We start from the raw sequence: 22542 nt of genomic DNA, 5'->3' as shown, positions 1-22542 counted from the left end.
TGTCAACTACTACTCTATGTAAAAGCCCTCTTACAGCATTTACTTGATGAAAAAATAATGGCTGATAACAGAAGCCCAGTTTATCTAAGACAGTTTTGGGAAAGAAGGAATAAGCTGTTATAGTTGTTAATATGCAGCACCTTAAGACTTTTTTTTCCAGATACTTATTTTAAGGGTACTAATTATATTTGCATGTAGTCATATTTAGGAAGTGCCTTAATGTGCAGGATATGAATTATAAACTAGGATTTTAGGGTATCACTCAGTAGATGATAGGAAATGATTTATTCTTATTTTTATTTTTATTTTTTGTAGAGATGAGGGTGGTGCTATGTTTACCAGGCTAGTCTCGAACTCCTAGCTTCAATCAATCCTCCCTCCTCGGCCTCCCAAAGTACTGGGATTACAGGCGTGAGCCACCATTCCCAGCCATGAAGTATTTTTTAGATTGAATCATCAGCTGCATTGACTTTAATATTACCTCTATATTTTTCTGAAACATACCTCTGTATAGTTGTTTGCTTGGAAGAAAAACTAAAGATGTGAGAATTAATGGAAAGAATTTACTTAATCTTAACTCCGTCCTGATGCATAAACTAAACCCTGGAGATACAAATCTGAAATAATCTGATTACCATTCTTCTGGAGTATCATGACAGTTGCACAGGCTTCAATTATTTTGGTAGATTCAAATTGTTTTTTTGAGGGAACTTACCAAAGATATATAGCAGGATATAATTTAAAACAAAAATAATCACAGGTGATTCACTCATGTTACCAGAATGCTGAATACATGTTGGACTGTGGTTCTTTGACCTGTGTTTCCTAGGAAAACAAAAAAGGCAACCTGATAGGAGAATCTGAGATTTTTCCTCCAGGAATTCTTACAACAACATTGATTAGGTCAGGCGCGGTGGCTCACTCCTGTAATCCCAGCATTTTGGGAGGCGAGGCGGGTGGATCACAAGGTCAGGAGTTCGAGACCAGCCTGGCCAACATGGTGAAACCCCGTCTCTACTAAAAATACAGAAATTAGCTGGACATGGTGGCTTGCACCTGTAATCCCAGCTACTCGGGAGGCTGAGGCAGGAGAATCACTTGAACCCAGGTGGCGGAGGTTGCAGTGAGCCGAGATCACACCACTGCATTACAGCCTGGGTGACAGAGCGAGACTCCGACTCAAAAAAACAAAAACAAAAACATTGATTATAGTTAGACTTTACTTTGATTTTTATTCATTTATTCAACTTATATTTATTTAGTCCTGCTTTATGCCCAGCACTTTTTTGGGTGCTAGGAATACAGCACTTAAGAAAACACACAAAATACCTTCTCTCATGGTGATCACCAGAGATGATTTAGAAAATTATTCTTTTGTGTTTTATTGTTGTTCTTTGTTTTTGGAGACAGGGTCACCCAGGGGCTGGAGTGCAGTGACAGGAACACAGTTCACTGCAGACTTGACCTCGTGGGCTCAAGCAGTCCTCCCACTGCAGTCTCCCGAGTAGCTGGGACTACAGGCGTGCCACCATGCCCGGCTAATTTTGTTGTTCTTTTTTTTTTTTCACTTATTTTCATTCAGAGCCATAATTTTTACATTTTTTGTAGGGATGAGATCTCGCTATGTTGCCCAGGCTGATCTCGAACTGCAGGGCTCAAGTGATTCTCCTACCTTTGCCTACCAAAGTGCTGGGGTTACAGGCATGAGCCACCGTTCCCAGCCTATTGTTGTTCTTGATTGACCTGGCGGTAATAGTATTGATGTGTGTCCTATTCAATGGCATATATACACACACACATATATATGTATATGTATACATACATATACATATATACACATACATGTATAGATACACATAGGTATCTATACATATACATATACAGGTATATATACATATGTGTATATATCACTGAATATATATACATATATGTGTATGTGTGTATATATACACATGTGTGTATGTGTATATATATATACACAATTATAGCACTTATAAAAATTGACATCGTAGCCAGAAGTAGATTTTAGGACCTATCTCAAGATGAGGATGTAGATGTTCACTTTATCTAAAGATTTTTAATATTCTGGTTTTTCTTTTTATTGTTTTAACCAGTATTTATGAAACACCTCAGGGATTTGCACATTAGCTTAGATTAAAAATGCAACACGATTTTTGTTGTTTTATAGTTTCATTCTTATCTATATATGGTATCTAATGTCCAGAATTTTACTTGTTTTTTTAAAAACAAGTTTTTGTTTCAAGGAATTTTGGCTACATAGCTGAGTTATTTAAAGCATAGTATTTATAACATTGTTAGTTTTATACCCTTTTGGAAACAAGTTAACTTTAATAGAAAAACAGTTTTGCTTTATTGGTTGTGGGTTTGGTGCAAGTAATACCTTTCACTTGTATTCTTATCATTTGTATAGAATCTAGGTCTTCTGATTTTGGATCAGTTCGTCACTACTGAATGAATCAAGTAATAGAGAGTTTACTCATCACCTGTGTGCTTTTTTGATTTTGGCATGTTAGTTGCTTTGTAACACTTATTTCATAAGATTAACAGCTAAGCAAATGACTTGATCAAGACATTTAAATGTATATTAGAGTGCCATGCCATGTAAATGTTGTCATATCATTTAAATGTGCTTATTTTGTGACTGTTTATTAAATTTGGTCAATTATTAAATATTTAAAAATTTCTCTTCCTGATTCCATATGTATATGGAATATATATATGGAAAATATATATCTATACACACAGATATATATATATATTTTATTTTTAATTTTTTAAATTTTTTTGAGTCGAAGTCTCTCTCTCTCTCTCCCAGGCTGGAGTGTGGTGGTGCAGTCTCGGCTCACTGCAACCTCTGCTTCTGGGGCTCAAGTGATCCTTTCACCTCAGCCTCCCGAACAGCTGAGACTAGAGGTGCAGCCACCATACCCAGCTAATTTTTGTATTTTTTGTAGAGATGGGGTTTTGTTTGGCCCAGGTTGATATCAAACTCCTGGGCTCAAGCCATCCGCCTGCCTCGGCCTCTAAAAGTGCTGGGATTATCTGCCTGAGCTACTGCACCCAGCTCTGATTCCATATTTTATTTATTTTTATTTTTTTTATTTCTTTTTTTGAGTCAGAGTCTCACTGTGTTGCCCAGACGGGAGTGCAGTGGCACAATCTTGGCTCACTGCAACCTCCACCTCCTGGGTTCAAGTGATTCTCCTGCCTCAGCCTCCTGAGTAACTGGGATTACAGGTGTGCAGCATCACGCCTGGCTAATTTTGTATTTTTAGTAGAGATAGGGTTTCACCATGTTGGCCAGGCTGGTCTCGAATTTCTGACCTCAAGTGATCCACCTGCCTCAGCCTCCCAAAATTTTGGGATTACAGGCGTGAGCCATCGCGCCCAGGCCTGATTCCATATTTTAAAACTGTACTTTGCTCTATAATGGAACAATTTAGTAGTGGAATAGATTTATATTTTTAAACCAAATAAATGTGTTTTTCCTGTGTTTTATTTATACTTTTTTAGGTGGCAGCAAATGCACACATTCCTCCAGACTACCTCCTTAAAATTTGTGAGAGAATTGGTCCTTTACTAGATAAAGAGATCCCTCAGAGTGTTCCTGGGGTACAGACATTATTAGGTGTTGGTCGGCAGTCTCTGCTACGGGATGCCAAAGGTGAGATTTTCAGAATTTAGGACTGTGATATCGGAGGAAGGAGTGGAGAGTTAGCTTATTTTTAGGTTGAGTAAATGTTCCCATGCTTTTCTAAATAATAGTTTTTCTTATCTTGCCAGTGTTGTTTTTGTTTTCTTAGTGTACAAGTAAATTTTTAGAGACCTAAAAAGGAGTCCTTTTGTGTAAAAGTGAATATATATAGGTAAAGAATATAAAATACCTTTGTAATCATGGAATAGAGATCTCAAAGATTGCTGCTTTGATTAATACAGTATAAATACTTACAATATTCTTTCTTTATAATGTTCTTACTCTTTATTAGTTTTGATAATGTCATCCTAATGATGTTGTGCTTTTCATAACAGGTAAATCAAAATTATATGTACAATTTTAATATTTGAACATATTTAAGCAAAAATATCAACCCAGCAGTAATTTTTTTTTTTTTTGAGACAGAGTCTTGCTCTGTCACCAGGCTGGAGTGCAGTGGTGCGATCTCGGCTCACTGCAACCTCCGCCTCCCAGGTTCAAGCAATTCTCCTGCCTCAGCCTCCTGAGTAGCTGGGACTACAGGCGCACGCCACCTCGCCCAGCTAATTTTTGTATTTTTAGTAGAGACAGGGTTTCACCAAGTTGGCCAGGATGGTCTCAATCCCTTGATCTCGTGATCCGCCTCAGCCTCCCAAAGTGCTGGGATTACAGGTGTAAACCACTGCGCCTGACCTCAGTAATTGTTAAATAAGCTTTTCTACTCAGCTGATTTTCAGTGTTTTACAGATTTTTCCCAAGTTTTACCTGGAACCTCAATATGTCAGACATCTAAAGTGGTATTTGATAAACATAAAAATGTAAAATTAGGCATTAAAGATGCCTATTGGAGTAATAAATACTTAAGGTCTAGCAGCCCATTTATTTCTATGTTTTGTTTAATTAGCATACTATTTTCAAAAATCCTAATTCTCCAAGATAAATAGTTGTGTAATGATACCAGATTTTAAGCATCTCATTTTATAATTTAAGGAAATTCTTAATTGAGTTTATTTGGAAGCTTTCAAGAGAGCTTTTGGCTTTTTGTTTTAAAGCCAAGTTATTAGTAATATTTAATATTTCCTTACATTTTTTGACTTAAACGTGAAAGAGAAAAAAACACAGCTATTTATAATCAGTTACCATCTGATATGCAGTGCTGTTATCTGTTATGACACAACTGGCAAGTATTTCATAATACGAACATGTACCAAAGTATAAATATGCCTGAATTTTCCCTGGCATACTTGTGCTATAGTTATATCCTTGCTTATACGGTTTTATATGAATAGACGTGTAAGCCTAAAGATCAAGAAGAACTGATGTAAACTTTAAAGCTTATTAATCTGTGACATATTTATATAAGATTCAAATATGTGCATAAAAAAAGCTTTAGTTCAAGACTAGCTTAGAAATAAAATATCCAGATGATATGTTAAGGTGTTGGGTGTTTACTAGTTATAAATTTAGTTTATAACATGTTCAAATATATGCCTACTATTTTCATTTTGGTTTAATAATTAAAAATGTATTCCAACAAATGAAATTAAAATCAGACATTTGCTTCTGAGACATGGTTAAAAAAAAAAAACAAACTGCTCTATTCCTTAGCAACCTTTGTTCTTTTTATATAGACTGTAAGAGTACACTATGGAATGGGTCTGCTTTTGCGGCTCTGCATAGAGGCAGACCTCCAGAACTACCTGTAAATTATGTGAAACCTCCAAATGTGGGTGAGTAATACACCTGTGTGTTATAAACAGATTGTTGATTCTTTCCTTCCTGAACTCATTAGGAAGACAAAAATAGGTACCAAGATTAAATTTGAAGCATAAACAAACTGTTTACATTCCTGAGGAGTTTCATGGCTAGTCCAGATTTTTTAAACATTTTTACTTAAAGCAAATACAATGTTTTATAAAAGGTGATCTTTGTTTTCTTTATTTCATTTCATTTCACTTCTTTCTTAGCAGAAACTTTTTTTTTAATATAGTATAGACGTTTTTAACCATATGGTTGTCTATTTACATGTCTATGTGCTGAGTTTCCCAAACAAAAGTACATTATTTATATGTGTTGTTTTCCAAAATTATAATGATGTTATACATTTTTATATGTCTGTATTAAGACAAAAAGTCACCTTTCTTGGTTCCAGTTTAATGAAATTCACGTCTCATTCAAATTATTCTTGGGACATCTCTGGCCAGACCATTATGAAGAAATACTAGTAGTGGTTCCCAAAGAGATCTAGATACAAAACTATTTAAATTAAAGTTCGCCCTCACAAAGTATGTGCAAAACCAAGGTGCTGGGTGAGTAAATTGCTCCTCTGCTCCATTACTTTCTCGCTCTTCTAAAAAATTACATTATTTTATATATAGTGCCTACAGAATATGTCTAAAGTTTGAAAGGGATGAATTTCAGATAGAAAAATATGAATACTTTTTTAAAAGGAATACTTCTTATACATTAAGCTTATGTAGTTTATCCTCAGAGGTTAAGTAAATTGAAGCTAGAAATATTTCTTAAGATATATTTAGACAAAATCATTGATTAAACATACATAGGACTTATTCAGGGAAATTGGATACTCTGAAGTATATTGCTAAAAATACTCTTCCATAGCTTGGATGTTACTTGGAAAAGTTGAGTCTCATTGAACATGGTATTGCTAACTTTTTTTTTTTCCTTTCAAGAGTTGTTTGTTTATCCACCAGAATTTTCCAGTGTTCACTTTCCCTTAAAGCTTTAGTCATAATTAATATATTGAATTGAGATAACTTTTGTTATTCATGCATTTACTTATTTTCAAAATACAGTATTTTTAGCTATACTGTCAACATTATTTTGTAGTGTGTTATGCTTCATGGGTCACATGTGAAATGCTGAAGAGCAACCATTACAATATTAGGTTTACAGGCTTTCTTTATCCCTTCTTCCCTTCTCTCGCTCTTTTTTTCTTTTAACTAAGCATATACTTTCAAACTTCTGCTGGTTTTGTAAAATAAACTCTTTACACGGATTTGAATCCGTTTGTCATTCTTTTAGTAATTGCTTAGGAATTGTCATGGCCCTGGCAGTGATGCTTTTAAATTCATTTTAAATCTGGCATGTTATTTAGGGAGGAGCTTTTAGAACAGAGGCGATTCGATCATGATGTATTTTCATGTAGTACCTGGTACTCAAGATGCTTAAGTTTAAGTTATTTAGAATTCAGAGCCTGACAAAAACTCACTAAGATGGATATGAAATCTTCTTTCCAGTTTGTGATTTGAGGCAGTTTTCTCTTTGTGGGTCATAGTTCTCTATAGCTACTTTCAAACCAATCAGTTTTATAGGTTGCCAATCTAAACATAACTTAATCATGAAGGTATATCTTTTTTTTTTCTTTTTGAGACAGAGTCTCACTCTTGTCTCTTGTCACTCAGGCTAGAGTGCAGCGGCACGATCTCTGCCCACTGCAATCTCCCCCCTCCCTCGTTCAAGCGATTCTTCTGCCTCAGCCCCCTGAGTAGCTGGGATTACAGGCATGCACCACCACACCTGACTAATTTTTGTATTTTGTATTTTTAGTAGAGATGGGGCTTCATCATGATGGCCAGGCTGGTCTTGAACTCCTGGCCTCAAGTGATCCACCCGCCTTGGTCTCCCAGAGTGCTGGGATTATGGGTGTGAGCCACCATGCCTGTCTGGTATATCCTCTTGAAAGTTCTGTTGAATCTTAGAACTAAAAAGAATTGACACTGTTTTTCGGAAAAAAAAAAAAAAAAAAAAAAAAAAAAGGAGTTCCATGGTCAAGTAAATGTGGCAAACAGCTTTTTAAAAATGGAGAAAAGTTGAATGAATGGCGGACTTTTCATATGTTAAAATGCATTGCTCACCTTATAGGGAGCATTTCCCAAGTAATTTAAGCATGGAAACTCTTTCCAGAATATCTGTTAAGATCCTGGAAACAGATCTAAAGATCCTGTAAGTTCCTGGGAACAGATTTGGGGAACTTGGTTGTAAACCCTTCTGTTTGCAGCAGAGAAACCCAAAGCTCAGAGAAGTTATTTGATTGGCCTAAGTTACATTGCTTGTTTTCTAAATAGACTATCTATCATATTCATGGTCAGATGTCACCGTATTTTCTTGGTGTGACAGATTTATACCTAGAGAGCTCCAAAGATAGAGTATTAGCCATGGTACTTTTTTTAAGTCAACTATATTAGGATATTATTGACATAAAAGGCTGTCTTTTTAAGTGTACCATTCAATAAGTTTTGACAAATTGTATACATTTTTGTGTAACCACCACCACAATAAAAATATGGAACATTTTTATCAGCCTCAGTATCGTTTGCTCAACCCCTGGAAACCACTAATCTTTCTGTGACTGACTATACTTCATGTAATTTAAAATGTCCTCTAAATTAAATCAGGTAGTAAGTAGCCTTTTATATCTGTCTGATTTCACTTAGACCAGTGCTTTTGAAATTCAGGCATGTCTTTTCATGTGTCAGTAGTTCATTTCTTTTTATTACCAAGTAGCATTCCATTCTATGAATTTACCATAATCTGTTCAATAATTTTGCCTATTATGGATAAAGCTATTATAAATATTCATGTACAGGTGTTTGCATGAATATCTTTCTTCATTTCTTTGGGTAAATAAATAGGTAGTGCAGTTGTTGGATCATATGTTAAATACAACTTTAACTTTATAAGAAACTGCCGAACTGTTGTGAAAGTAGCTATTATATGTTGTATTCCCATCAGCAATATATGAGATTTCTAGTTGTCCCACATTCTCACCAGCTTCTGATACTGTCAGTTGGTATCTTTTCATGTGCATATTTGCCAGTCTGTAGATCTTTAGTGAAGTATTCACCCATTTTTTAAATTGAGTTGTTTGCGTTTTTTTATTATTGAGTTTTGAGAGTTCTTTATATATTTTGGGTACAAATCCTTTGTATTTTGCAAATATTTTCTCTCAGCATGCAGTTATCTCCTCCCCTCCCCGCCCCCATCTTTTTAATTTGAGATGGGGTCTAGCTTTGTTGCCCAGGCTGGTCTCAAACTCCTGGCCTGAAGCAATCACCTGCCTCGGCCTCCCCCTGGGATTACAAGCATGAGCCACTGTCCCTGGCCCTATTTTATTACCAGTGTCTTTCTTTCTTTCTTTCTCTTTCTTTCTTTCTTTCTTTCTTTTTCTTTCTTTCTTTCTGTCTTTCTTTCTTTCTTTCTGTCTGTCTTTTCTTTCTGTCTTTCTTTCTTTCTTCCTTTCTGTCTTTCTTGAGACAGAGTCTCGCTCTGTCGCCCAGGCTGGAGTGCAGTGGTGCAGTCTCGGCTCACTGCAAGCTCTGCCTTCCGGGTTCACTCCATTCTCCTGCCTCAGTCTCCTGAGTAGCTGGGACTACAAGCGCCCGCCACCACCCCCGGCTAATTTTTTGTGTTTTTAGTAGAGACGGGGTTTCACCGTGTTAGCCAGGATGATCTCAATCTCCTGACCTCGTGATCTGCCCTCCTCGGCCTCCCAAAGTGCTGGGATTACAGGCGTGAGCCACTGTGCCTGGCCTACCAGTGTCTTTCAAAGAGCAGAAATTTTTGCTGAAGTCTAATTTATCAGTTTTGTCTCTAAGATTGTACTTTTTGTGTTCAAATAAACCTTTGCCTAACTCATGCTCACAGAGATTTCTCTTATATTCTAGAAGTTCTTTAGTTTTGTTGCATATTTAGATTTTTGATCATTTTAATTTTTTTATCAGGTGTGTGGTTTAGATTGAATTCATTTTTTTGTGTGTGTGTGTTTGTATGGGTGTCTTAATTCCAGTATCATTTGTTGAAAAGGCCATCTTTTTCTCCATTGGATTATCATGGCACATTTGTCAAAAATCATTTAACCATGTATATATGAGTCTTTCTGGACTCTATGCTGTCTGAGTCTTCCAACTTTGCTCTCATTTTCAAAAAACTGTTTTGGCTTTTCTGTTCCTTAGCATTTCCACCTAAATTTTAGAATCAGCTTCTCAATTTCCCCAAAAAGAAGGTACTGGGTTTTTGCTTGGGATTGCACTGAATGTATAGAGACATTTTAGAATAACTGACATCTTGACAGCATTGAGCCTTCTAATCCAGGAACGTAGTATAGCTCTCTATTTTTGTAAATCTTTAATTTCTCATAGCAGCGTTTTGTAGTTTTCAGTGTTCAGGTCTTAACACATCTATTGTGAAAATTTTCCCTAAGGATTTTATGGTTTTTATACAGTTTTAAATTGTATTTTTAAGATTTTTGATTTTCAGTTTGTTGCTAGTAGATAGAAATGTTTTTTTCTTTTTGTTTTGTTTCGTTTTTCTGTATATTGACCTCAGTACATTTACTTACTAGATTTAATGACTTTTTTTCCTTGAGATTCTTTGGGATTCTTTACATAGATAACCCTGTTGTCTGCAAATAAAGACAGGTTTACTTTTTCCTTTCTGATTTTGTGTGCCTTCTATTTCTTTTTCCTAAATTATTGAGCTGCTAGTGCCTCTACTACAATGGTGGATTAGGCTGGGCATGGTGGATTAGGCCGGGCGCTGTGGCTTATGCCTGTAATTCCAGCACTTTGGGAGGCTGAGACGGGCACATCAGGTCAGGAGTTTGAGACCAGGTTGGCTAACATGGTGAAACCCCCTCTCTACTAAAAATATAAAAATTAGCTGGGCTTGGTGGTGCATGCCTGTAATCCTAGCTACTTGGGAGGCTGAGGCAGGAGAATCACTTGAACCTCGGAGGTGGAGGTCGCTGTGAGCCAAAATTGCACGACTGACTGCATTCCAGCCTGGGCAACAGAGCAAGACTTCATATATATATGCATATATATATGCAAATTAAAAGGGTGAGAGTATACAGGTTTGCCTTGTTCCTGATCATAGGGTGAAAACAGATCATCTTTCACCATTAAGTATAATGATAAATGCCCTTTTTTCAGTTTGAGGATGTTCCCTTCTCTTGCCACTATGCATAGAATTTGTATAATAAATGGACATGTCCCTCTTTTCATTCTGCCCATTATATTTGGAATTACATCAGTAATTTTTCAGGGCATATTTTAACTGGTATTTTATATAAAACAGTGCTACCCAGTAGAACCTTCTGTGACGATGGAGATGATTGCAACTGCAAAATTAAATATGTATTTTATTTAATTTTAAGTAATTTGACATTCAGCAACCACATGTGGCTAGTGGCCACTATATTGGATAGTGTAGATCTAAAATAATATGGGAACAGGTAAGCTACTCTGGATAGGTGCATAATTTGATAATTAATTTACTTATTTTACAAATTTGATTTTCTTTTTTCTTCTTTTGAGACAGAGTCTTGCACTGTCGCCCAGGCTGGAGTGCAGTGGCTCTATCTTGGCTCACTGCAACCCCCGCTTCTGGGTTCAAGTGATTCTCCTGCCTCAACCTCCCAAGTAACTGGGATTACAGGCGCCCGCCACCATGCCTGGCTAACTTTTTTGTGTTTTTAGTAGAGACAGTTTTGCCATGTTGGCTAGGCTGGTCTCAAACTCCAGATCCCAGGTCATCTGCCTGCCTTGGCCTCCCAAAGTGCTAGGATTAGAGGTGTGAACTACTGCGCCTGGCCTGATTTTTAAGTTTCCTATTTTTATCCTTAGAAACTACTTTTAGCTGTTCATATCTTGATTTTAGCGACTCACTTTAAAGATCAAATTGTGCCAGTTCTTTCCTATGAAAGTTTTACAACAGACTTTGGCCAAAAACAATAAAATTCTGACCTTATCTGGACTTTGCACTATGTTGGAGTATTTATTCAAATGTTTCCGTTGTTCTTATAGTTAATCAACAAAGTTATTTAGTAATTTAATGAAATGAAGGTAAGGGAGCATAAGGAAGGAATTTGAGAGTTAATTCCCAGATTCTATTCTCCACACTAACTACTGTAACACTTTAAAATACATGTGTACTTACATTTACCAAGGGTGAATTTCTAGATTTCTTATGGCAAGAGCAAAAATATCTGTGATATTTACATTATTTTAGTTCTAAGTGCCAGTCATGCCATTTCATTAGCTGTATGCTTGACTAATCAAATTGGTTTTGTATTGTACCAAAATTAAATCAGAAGAAGAAAATTGAGCTAAATTCAAAATAGTATTAATACTTAATACCACTCAAGGAAATTCTGAGGCATATGTAATTAATATTTGTGGTATTGTTTGAGGTCTTACACTATCACCTATTATTATTATTTCTTCATCATTTTAAAGATTAATATTCATTTTAGGAACTTTGCCATAGTTACACTAGAATTTGAAGTTAAAATTTCACACAAACAGTTCTGCTGCTGAGGTGGCTTGTGAGTACAGAAGTAGTTTTAAAAGTATGTTTTAGTTCAACCATGGTGGAAGACTGTGTGATGATTCCTCAAGGTTCTAGAACCAGAAATACCATTTGACCCAGCAATCCCATTTCTGGGTATATACCCAAAGGAATATAAATCATTCTATTTTAAAAATACAGGCACACATATGTTTATTGCAGCACTATTCACAATAGCAAAGACATGGAACCAACCCAAATGCCCATCAATGATAGGCAGGGTAAAGAAAAGGTACATATACACCATGGAATACTATGCAGCCATATAAAAGGAATGGGATCACGTCCTTTGCAGGGACATGGATGAAGCTGGAAGCTATCATCCTCAGCAAACTAACACAGGAACAGAAAACCAAACACTGCATGTTCTCACTGATAAGTGGGAGCTGAACAATGAGAACATATGGACACGGGGCGGGGGAACAACACACACCAGGGCCTCTTGTGGGGGTGAGGGAAGGGAAAGCATCAGGAGAAATAGCTAATGCATGTGGGACTCAATACCTAGGTGATGGGTTAAGTGCAGCAAACCACCATGGTACGTATTTACCTATGTAACAAACCTGCACGTTCTGCACATGTATCCCAGAACTTAAAATAAAATTTAAAAAAAAAAGTGTGTTTAATGTTTATTTGAAGAACTAGTATTGTTGATATTATCCATCATGGTAACAATTTTAGGAATTTTCCTAATTATCATAATCTAAACAATTTTTATAAAATTACCTAGAAATGGTAGCAGGATGGCTCATTCATTTGAGACTGATAATCAATTTCTAGTTTTTATGGGTACATAGTAGATGTGTATATTTGTTGGGTATGTGAGATATTTTGTACAGGGATACAATGTGTAATAATCACCTGAAGGTAAATGAGGTGCCCATCACCTCAAGGAGTTAACCTTTCTTTGTGTTATACAGACATTCCAATTATATTTTTAGTTATTTAAAAATGTACAATAAATTATTCTTGACTCTAATCACCCTGTTGTACTATCAAATACTAGATCTTACTCATTCTATCTAACTATATTTTTTTTTTACCCATTAACCATCTGCACTTCCCCTCTCTTTCCCACTATCCTTCCCAGCCTCTGGTAACCATCATTCTGCTATTTCCGTGAGTTTAATTGTTTTAATTTTTAGCTCCTACAAATGAGTGAGAACATGTAAAGTTTGTCTTTCTGTGCTTGGCTCATTTCACTTAATATAACGTTCTCCAGTTCTATCCATGTTGTTATAAATGACAGGATCTCATTCTTTTTTATGTCTGAATAGTACTCCATTGTGTATAAATACCACATTTTCTTTGTCTAGTTGTCTGGTGATGGATACTTAGGTTACTTCAAAATCTTGGCTACTGTGAATAGTACTGCAATAGACATGGGAGTGCAGATATCTCTTCAATATACTGTTTTGCTTTCTTTTGGGTATATACCTAGCAGTAGGATCACTGAATTATATGGTAGTCCTATTTTTAGTTCTTTGAGGAGCTTCCATACTGTTAACCGTAGTGGCTATACTGATTTACATTTCCACCAAGAGTGTACAAGGGTTCCCTTTTCTCCAAAACCACACCAGCATTTATTGTTGCATATCTTTTGGATTTTTTTTTTTTTTTTTTTTTTTAGACAGGGTCTCACTCTGTCGCCCAGGCTGGAGTGCAGTGGTGCAATCTCATCTCACTGCAACCTCTGCCTCCTGGGTTCAAGTGATTCTTTCACCTCAGCCTCCTAGTAGCTGGGACTACAGGTGTGCACTACCATGCCTAGCTAATTTTTGTATTTTTTGGTAGAGATGGGGTTTCACCATGTTGGCCAGGCTGGTCTTAGATTCCTGACCTCAGGTGATTTGCCTGCCTCTGCCTCCCAAAGTGCTGGAATTACAGGCATGAGCCACTGCACCTGGCCCTCATAGTTTTGATTTGCATTTCTCTGATGATCCATGATGTTGAGCACCTTTTCATATGCCTGTTTGCCATTTGTATATTTTCTTTTGAGAAATGTCTATTCAGATCTTTTGCCCATTTTTAAATTGGATTATTAGATTTTTTTTTTCTATTGAGTTGTTTGAGCTCCTTTTACATTCTGGTTATTTTTATTTATTTATTTTTAAATAGGGTCTTGCCTTATTCTGTCACCGAGGCTGGAGTGCACTGGTTCAACCATAGCTCACTGCAGCCACGAACTCCTAGTGAGCTTCCTGCCTCAGCTTCCTGATTAGCTGGAACTATAGGCATGTACCACCACTTCTGGATAATTAAAATATATATATTTTTGTAGAGATAGGGTCTCACTGTGTTACCCAGTCTGGTTTCAAACTCCTGGCCTCAAGTGATCCTCCCACCTCTGCCTCCCAAAAGTATTGGAATTACAGGCGTGAGTCACTGTGCCCGGCTATATTCTGGTTGTTGATCCTTTGTCAGATGGATAGTTTGTAAATATTTTTTCTCATTCTTTGGGTTGTCTTTTCATTTTGTTGATTGTTTCCTTTGTTGTGCACAAACTTTTTTTGCTGTGGTTGCCTGTGCTTTTGGGGTATTACTCAAGAAATCAGAAATCCTTACCCAGTCCAATGTCCTTGGAGAGTTTCACCGATGTTTTCTTTTAGTGGTTTCATAGGTTGAGGTCTTAAATTTAAGTCTTTAACCCATTTTGATTTGATTCTTGTATATGGCGAGAGATAGGGGATCTCGTTTCATTCTTCTGCATATGGGTATCCAATTTTCCTAGCACCATTTATTGAAGAGATTGTCCTTTTTCCAATATGTGTTCTTGGGACCTTTGTTGAAAATCAGTTCACTTAAGATGTATGGATTTATTTCTCAGTTCTCTAATCTGTTCCATTGGTCTATGTTTCTGTTTTTATGCCAGTACCATACTGTTTTTGGTTACAATAGCCCTGTAGTATAATTTGAAGTCAGGTAAGTGATTTCTCCAGTTTTATTATTTTTGCTCAGGATGGTGTCATCTATTCTGGGTCTTTTGTGGTTCCATATACATTTTAGGATTATTTCTTCTATTTCTGTGAAGAATGTCATTGGTATTTTGATCAGGATTGCATTGAATCTGTAGATTGCTTTGAGTAGAATGGACATTTTAACAATATTGATTCTTATAATTCACGAATATGGAATATCTTTCCTTTTTTTGTATCTTCTTCAATTTCTTTCATCAGTGTTTTATAGTTTTAATTGTAGAGATCTTTCACTTCTTTGGTTAAGTTTATTCCTAGGTATTTTATTTTATTTATAGCTATACTAAATGGGATTACTTTCTTGATTTCCTTTTCATATTGTGCTCTGTTGGCATATAGAAATGCTACTGATTTTTGTATACATGCTTATATTTCTAAACTGAGGCAAGGGTATGATGCAATAAGACTGTATTTTTAAACATTTTTTTCCTGAGGAAATCTCAACTGCACGACCCCTACTATGCCCCAGTTCAGCAGGAAGCAGTTAGAGCAGTCATCGGCCAACCTCCCCAACAGCACTTGGGTTTTCTTGTTGAGAGGGGGGTACTGAGAGACAGTACTAGCTGGATTTCCTAGGCCGACTAAGAATCCCTAAGCCTAACTGGGAAGGTGACCACATCCACCTTTAAACAAGGGGCTTGCAACTTAGCTCACACGCGACCCATCAGGTAGTAAAAAGAACTCACTCAAATCCTAATTAGGCAAAAACAGAAGGTAAAGAAATAGCCAATCATCTATTGCCTGAGAGCACAGGGGGAGGGACAATGATCGGGATATACTCAGGCATTCGAGCCAGCAACGGCAACCCCCTTTGGGTCCCCTCCCATTTTATGGGAGCTCTGTTTTCATTCTATTAAATCTTGCAACTGCAAAAAAAAAAAAAAAAATTTTTTTATCTTTAGTACAATTGGCATATAGCAATATCCTGTAATTTATATAGTAAGCTTGTAATTTACACTGTATATAGCTCAGGACCCTTGCATTAATTCTAAAGCCAAATTAATATTTACATGTTGCTCTAAGCTTTTATTTAGCATTGATTGACTCTTGACTTATTGGCCATTGTGTCGTTATATGTCACTCTTCATGCCAGAATTCACTTGGAGGTGAGGAATCTCTCTCTTGTTTATATGTAAATGTAAATGGAAAGAAAGTAGTCTACTCTAAACTATTTATCTGGCTGAAGTGACTGGGTTTCTGCTAGGAATATTTGTCACCCTCTCTAATTTTATGTAGTTCCTATATCTTGCCTATGTATCATACTTTTGCTAGGTTTTGCTTTTTGTGGCCTGCCTCCCTCTACTTACCACCTTCCTCCTCTTTGTACTCTCATAATTGTGCCTGAAGTGAGTTGCTTCTGAAGCCATTACTTTTATATACCTGGAGAAGATCAAGAGATTCTTGTCACACCTGCAAGTAATTAAACTGGAATATAAACTCAATCTTTTGTATTTTCCACATTGTAAGTGCTCACTAAATATTAAATAGATGGAAGTGCTATGATTGTTGCCACATGGAAACTGAAGTATCCTTTTAAGATGTGTTTATGGTTTTATATAGCCTATATGTGTTTGTAGCCCCTTATATCCATTTCTGAAATCAGTATTGTAGTAATATTAGGATTAATAATTTAGTATCTTTTTAAAAAATCAAACAGATTTTATTATATGAGGGCTTATTTTATTATATAAAGTATAATGAAAAAAGTATTTTCTCCATTTAATCCTAGTATGAACATGTTTTTTCTTTCCTCATTATTATTATTTCTTTAGATTTTTCTTTCAGTATACACCAAAGTATTAATCTTTTGATATTTGTTCTATATGTTTGACTCAGTACTTTATAGAGATAGAACTTTATGCTTCACAAAGGGAAGAGGTAAAACAGTGCCAGGTTTGTTTAGTTGGAGGAAAAGGCAGTCTGAAACTTCTGTGTATATTAACCAAATTAAGTTAAAAAGTTTAGAAGAGGATTAAAAAAAAAATAAAGATTTGGGATGTTTATCATTCCAAATTATATAAGTGAACTTTGCAGAAAGCCTGAAAGGAATTGGAAATAATGTTTCTTTGCCATATTTCACTTAATATTACCCTAGAAAAAAGATGTTCAATGGCCGTGAATATCAATAACCTGTAGAACTTATTAGTGTTATTTAAGTTTTACTGTGGATTGGTGTTATGAGATGTGATTGGCATCAACTTTAGAGACTGTATACTTTTACTTGGTTAAGGTTTTAGAGACATAATTTGATCCATAGAATCAAATCCATGAAAGAAGTAATTCTATACCTTTGTAATTTTACTAGAATTATCACATTTTATTCATATTCATTTTTGTCGCTTTTGTGGCTTCTTTCAAGATTTTAGTCTATATTAATCTATCTAGTTGTTGGAGCTTTTTTAGGAAACCCCCAACGAAGCTTCACCAAAAACTAGCTGGGACTACAGGCATGCACCGCCATGCCTGGCTAATTTTTTTTTATTTTTTTTGTAGAGACGAGGTTGCCCAGGCTGGTCTCGAACTTCTGGCCTCAAGAGATCTGCTTTGCTTCCCAAAGTGCTGGGATTACAGGCATGAACTGCTGCACCTGGCCACTTTCCAGTGTTTTTGGCAGTATTTTCTTAGTCTATTATTGTCCTCTCTACTTAATAGAAACTAATATGCTTACTACACTTTAACCAATAAGAGGGTTGCATACATTCTATTTTCTTTCTTTTTTTTTTGAGACAGAATTTCGCCCTTGTTGCCCAGGCTGGAGTGCAGTGGCACGATCTCGACTCACTGCAACCTCCAGCTTCCGGGTTCAAGCGATTCTCCTGCCTTAGCCTCCTGAGTGGCTGGGATTACAGGCATGTGCCACCACGCCCAGCTATTTTTTTTGTATTTTTAGTAGAGATGGGGTTTCACCATGTTGACCAAGCTGGTCTTGAACTCCTGACCTCAGTTGATTCATCTGCCTCGGCCTCCCAAAGTGCTGGGATTACAGGCATGAGCCACTGTGCCTGACTACGTTCTATTTTCTAATTAAATTGTTTGTTTTTGAGATGGAGTCTTGCTCTGTTGGGAAAACCCTGGCTGGAGTGCAATGGCACCATCTTGGCTGACTGCAAACTCCACCTCCCAGGTTCAAGCAATTCTCATGCCTCAGCCTCCCAAGTAGCTGGGATTACAGGTGTGCGCCACCACACTCAGCTAATTTTTGTGTTTTTAGTAGAGACAGGGTGTCACCATGTTGGCTGGGCTGGTCTCAAACTCCTGACCTCAAGTGATCCGCCTGCCTTGGCCTCCCAAAGTGCTGGAATGACAGGTGTGAGCCACCATGCCTGGCCAAATTTTTTAAAAATAAAACTAATTTTGACCAGGTTATTTTTTTGTAAAAGAGAAAATACGAATCCAAGGTTATTTTAGCTCTGCTTAATTAGGTACAGCTTGTTTTCTGAAAAACTCTTTGTATTTGAAGATGAGGATATTAATGATGATAGGTATGGTACAAGAAGCCTGATCTATGAACAGTAGTCCTTTCTGCCCTATGTCTGTACAGCTTTAAGACTATATTTGGTCAGTAGTTATTGGCTGAGCCTTGTACTATTTTTGATTCAGTCTTAATCTTTTGCTGAAGGCACTCCTCTCCTTGCTTCATCCCCCCACTGCGCCTCCATATTCTTGACTTAAAATTGAGGTAGATGTGCAGCTACTGTTTCTTAGAAGTTTAAAACTTTGTCTTGAAGTTGGTTACAGGATTTTCTTAATCTTAGAAGCATCATATTTGAACATTATTTTGGTAATAATGTTTTCGTCCTATCCCCCAAAAGTCTGGCCTACTACAGTTGGATTGAGATTATTATTCTTTAAAATAGCTAGATTTTGTATTTTCCAGAGACTTGGTAACAAGGCACTTTTCAACTCTTGAGTTTTTTAGAGCTTAAAACACAATAGGATCTTATTTCTTACCTTGTAATAGATGAAATGTGGCTTCTATGTTTATGAAGTTAGCTTGACCTATGGCCAAAATAATTTGGTTTCTCTTTCAATGCCATTTATTGAAAAATTGGAAACAATCTATTTTTATATAATTTATATTAAAATTTAAAACTTAGGCTGTGTGTGATGGCTGAAGCCTGTCATCTAGCACTTTGGGAGGCCCAGGATGGAGGACCCTTTAGCCCAGGAATTTAAGACAAGCCTGGTCAACAAAGTGGGATCCCACCTCTAACCAAAAAATAAAAACTAAAAAAATTAGAAAATTACATAAGGATTTCATATATACTAAGTATAACTTTAATGATTGCAGGTAACAGATAAAATTGCCCAAGAGTTATGTTATTCATTTGTATTAAAAAAATCAGAGGCCGGCCATGGTGGCTCGTGCCTGTAATCCCAACAGTTTGGGAGCCAGTGCTGGAGGATCACTTGAGCCCAGGAGTTCGAGACTAGCCTGGGCAGCGTGGTGAGAGCCTGTCTCTACAAAAATTAAACAATAAAAAATTAGCCAGGTGTGGTGGTGTGTGCCTATAGTCCCAGCTACTTAGGAGTCTGAGGCAGTAGGATCACTTGAGCCCAGGAGGTTGAGGCTGCAGTGAGCTGTGTTCATGCCATTGCACTCCAGTCAGGGTGACAGAGTGAGACCCTGTCTCAAAAATAATAATAATAATAATACCACCAATTTGTATACTTCTAGTTTTATCTGGAACTTGGTGCCAATTTGATGATAAACTCTCTTTCCCAGCAGATACGATAGTTACCTGGCTTTGGTTAAGTCCTATATCTCTTAGCATTATTGATCAGAATATTTCCTGTGATAATAAACATAATTCAGTGAGTTACTCATCTTTCTTGGGAGTAAAATTCTGTTGTGGTTAGTGATTTTCTGGTTTAGGCTCAGGAGGTTTTTTAGGGGAGGTCTTAAGAGTGCTTTTGTTGATAGGAAACTGCTGAATCTGTAGGATAATTCAAAATGCATTTTTTTGTTTAAGCATAATCAACTAAGGACCACTAAATCAGATGTATTTATGTATATAAAATACATAAATACTATGAGAAAATCAGATGTATTTATGTATAGTGAGCGAGTAAACTCCCAAGTAACAATGAAAGGCCTCTGGATAAGAGGGATGAGGGAAGTACTTTTTGTAAAGTTTGGTTTACATTAAAGTATTCTGAGGAGGGTCTGATGGAAGCCAGGATCAGTTCTAGGTTGGTGGCTGTTACTGAGGCAAATTGGAACAAGTGGGAGTTAACTACGGATCGGGTACCGTCATGAAGCAAGGACAGTTTAGGAACTGGGTATCTCCCTCTGGTAATAAGTGAAAATAGCAAAGCGGGTCCGGGGACATTGTTGATAAGAAAGCAGTAATCACTCGAGAGGGAGTCTTCATGATATTTTACAACTGCCACATGACCTTGGGAAAAACAATGTTTCCTGTTAATTTTGCAGCTGGTTTTATCTATGTCTGTCCTCCCAAGCCTGATTAATTGCATGGTTGCTTTTTTCTTTTTTCAGTCCTAGCTGATATTCACTCTTTCAGTCCTGGATAGATTTTGACTCTTTAACATGTAGTCTTATAAATATTTCAAAAGCAGTGGTCAATATATAACATTTTGTTATTAATTTTACTTAAGGACTTTCCTGAATGTTCTTAGTCTGTTGAGTTGAAAATCCTTTATTTTAGCCTAGAAACATTTTTCTGACATCAGTTTGAAGTTTCATGCCTGTGTGAAATAGTTGTAATACAAACATTTTTTTTCTAATGTAAATAATGACTGGACTAGTTAGTGGTCTAACAACTCTGATGTGACCATCGTGGAATACTCTTTGGATCTTGATGAGCTTTTCAGTAGAACCAAATTTAGTTGAAGCCAGAGCCTTTGCTAGTAAGATCGAGGGATATTATGTATAATTTTTGCTGTTAAATTATGTCTTATTGCAGGCTCACAGCAGATTACATTTTGTAAAATGTCATTAAATAGACAACATTGAAAAGTGGGAAGACTATTAAACTAGAATCAGGAGACCTAGATTGAGCCTCTGCTATTTTTTGACTGTGATGTTAGGCAACACACTTAGTTTCTTTGGGCCTTAATTTCCTTATTTACAAAGGGATGAAACTTGCCTTCAAATCTCACAAGACTACTGTGAACTCAAATGAGATGTCTGTGAATACTTTATAAGCTTTAAAACGTTATGAAAATATAATTCGTAATTATGATATTGGATCACAGATGCTGATAATATTGGTAATGATAATAGTGACTCAGATTAAAAATTCAATGTTTGTGTTATCTTTATGAAAAGACTATGTAGCTCATATGCAACGATACTGGGACTCTAATATCCAAACTTAAGTATTAGACCTAAGTGCTTTGACTTCAAATCTAGTGCTCTTTGCATAAAAGTATCCTGCCAAAGTAAAAGGTGTTTTTGGTTGTCATGATAGAACCTCTTGTCAGCTATTTTAAGTGTTCTGCAATCTTTATAATACACATATTTGCTGTCACTTTCCCAAGTAGTTTCCATCCTCTGATTTCTGTTTAGAATCATAGGTTTGTATGTGTTTTAAATAAGACATGAGATAATATGGTAGGAATTGGTAAAAAGCCATCATTTTATTCAATATACTCTGGGCCCCAATTGTGTCAAGTAAAGCCTCTTGAAAAATAAGTAGTGGTTTTATTAAGAGGAGAATACCCTGTTTGACATAACAAAGGCTTAGAGTTTGTGATGGGAGTTGAGACTGGAAAGGGAGGTAGGGGCCCAATTATTCTACATCCTCTATGCCAGGAGTCTGCAAACTTTTTGTGTAAAGGGCCAGATAGTAAATGTTTTTGGCTTTCTGGAACATTTGGTCTCTGTTGCAATTACTCAACTCTGTTGCTGTAAAAACAGCCATAGATAATATGTAAATAAATGAGCATGGCTGTTTTCCAGTAAAATTGCATGTACAAAAAGATGGTGGGTTACATTTGGTCCATAATCCTTAGTTTGCCAGCCCCTGGTCTACATGAATAATGAGTTTACATTTTATCCTATTGATAATTGAGGAATCATTGGATGTTTTTGAATAGGAAAATCATATGATCAGAATTTTATTTTGAAAAGGTAACACATAAAGTAGAGTATAGGATAAACTGGAGAGGAGAGAAACTGGAGAGGCAGGTAGGGAAACCAGAGGGGAGACTGTTACTATAGATATAGACAGAAAATGAATGTGGAGATGGTAGTGATAGAAATGGAGGTAATTGGATTGATTCAAGCAAGATTTTGGAGGTGGGATTAATAATATAGTTTAGTTGGATACAGGACATAAAAGAGGAAGAATAAAAAATAATCTGTTAGTCCCAAAGTTGAGGAAAGGGAGATTATAGAAAACTTGTGATTGAAGACTAATAAACTTGATTTGGGAAATCTTCCTTTATGATATATCCAGGTAAGATGAAATGGTTGTCCATTAGGTAGTTGAAAATGTAGGCCTGGAGCTAAGGTTG

The 22542-nt window shown here is 36.4% G+C and overlaps 1 protein-coding gene across 6 annotated transcripts in view; it reads left to right on the top strand.

The window, feature by feature from the left end:
* The window catches only part of BRWD3 (bromodomain and WD repeat domain containing 3), a 132465-nt gene that overhangs the window by 12544 nt on the left and 97379 nt on the right, over nt 1-22542 (top strand). For 4 of the 6 annotated variants that reach the window (XM_054471249.2, XM_054471250.2, XM_063660510.1 and 1 more), the window contains 2 exons: nt 3535-3685; nt 5347-5445. In XM_054471249.2, the coding sequence (XP_054327224.1) occupies nt 3535-3685; nt 5347-5445 (250 nt within the window). The remainder of the gene's footprint in view (nt 1-3534; nt 3686-5346; nt 5446-22542) is intronic. The other 2 variants (XM_063660512.1, XM_063660511.1) reach the window with 1 other exon arrangement.

The sequence above is a fragment of the Pongo pygmaeus genome, chromosome X, assembly GCF_028885625.2.
Source record: "Pongo pygmaeus isolate AG05252 chromosome X, NHGRI_mPonPyg2-v2.0_pri, whole genome shotgun sequence".
Lineage (NCBI taxonomy): Eukaryota > Metazoa > Chordata > Mammalia > Primates > Hominidae > Pongo > Pongo pygmaeus.
The sequence above is the reverse complement of the archived record's forward strand: the minus strand, read 5'-3'. Positions and strand labels throughout refer to the sequence as shown.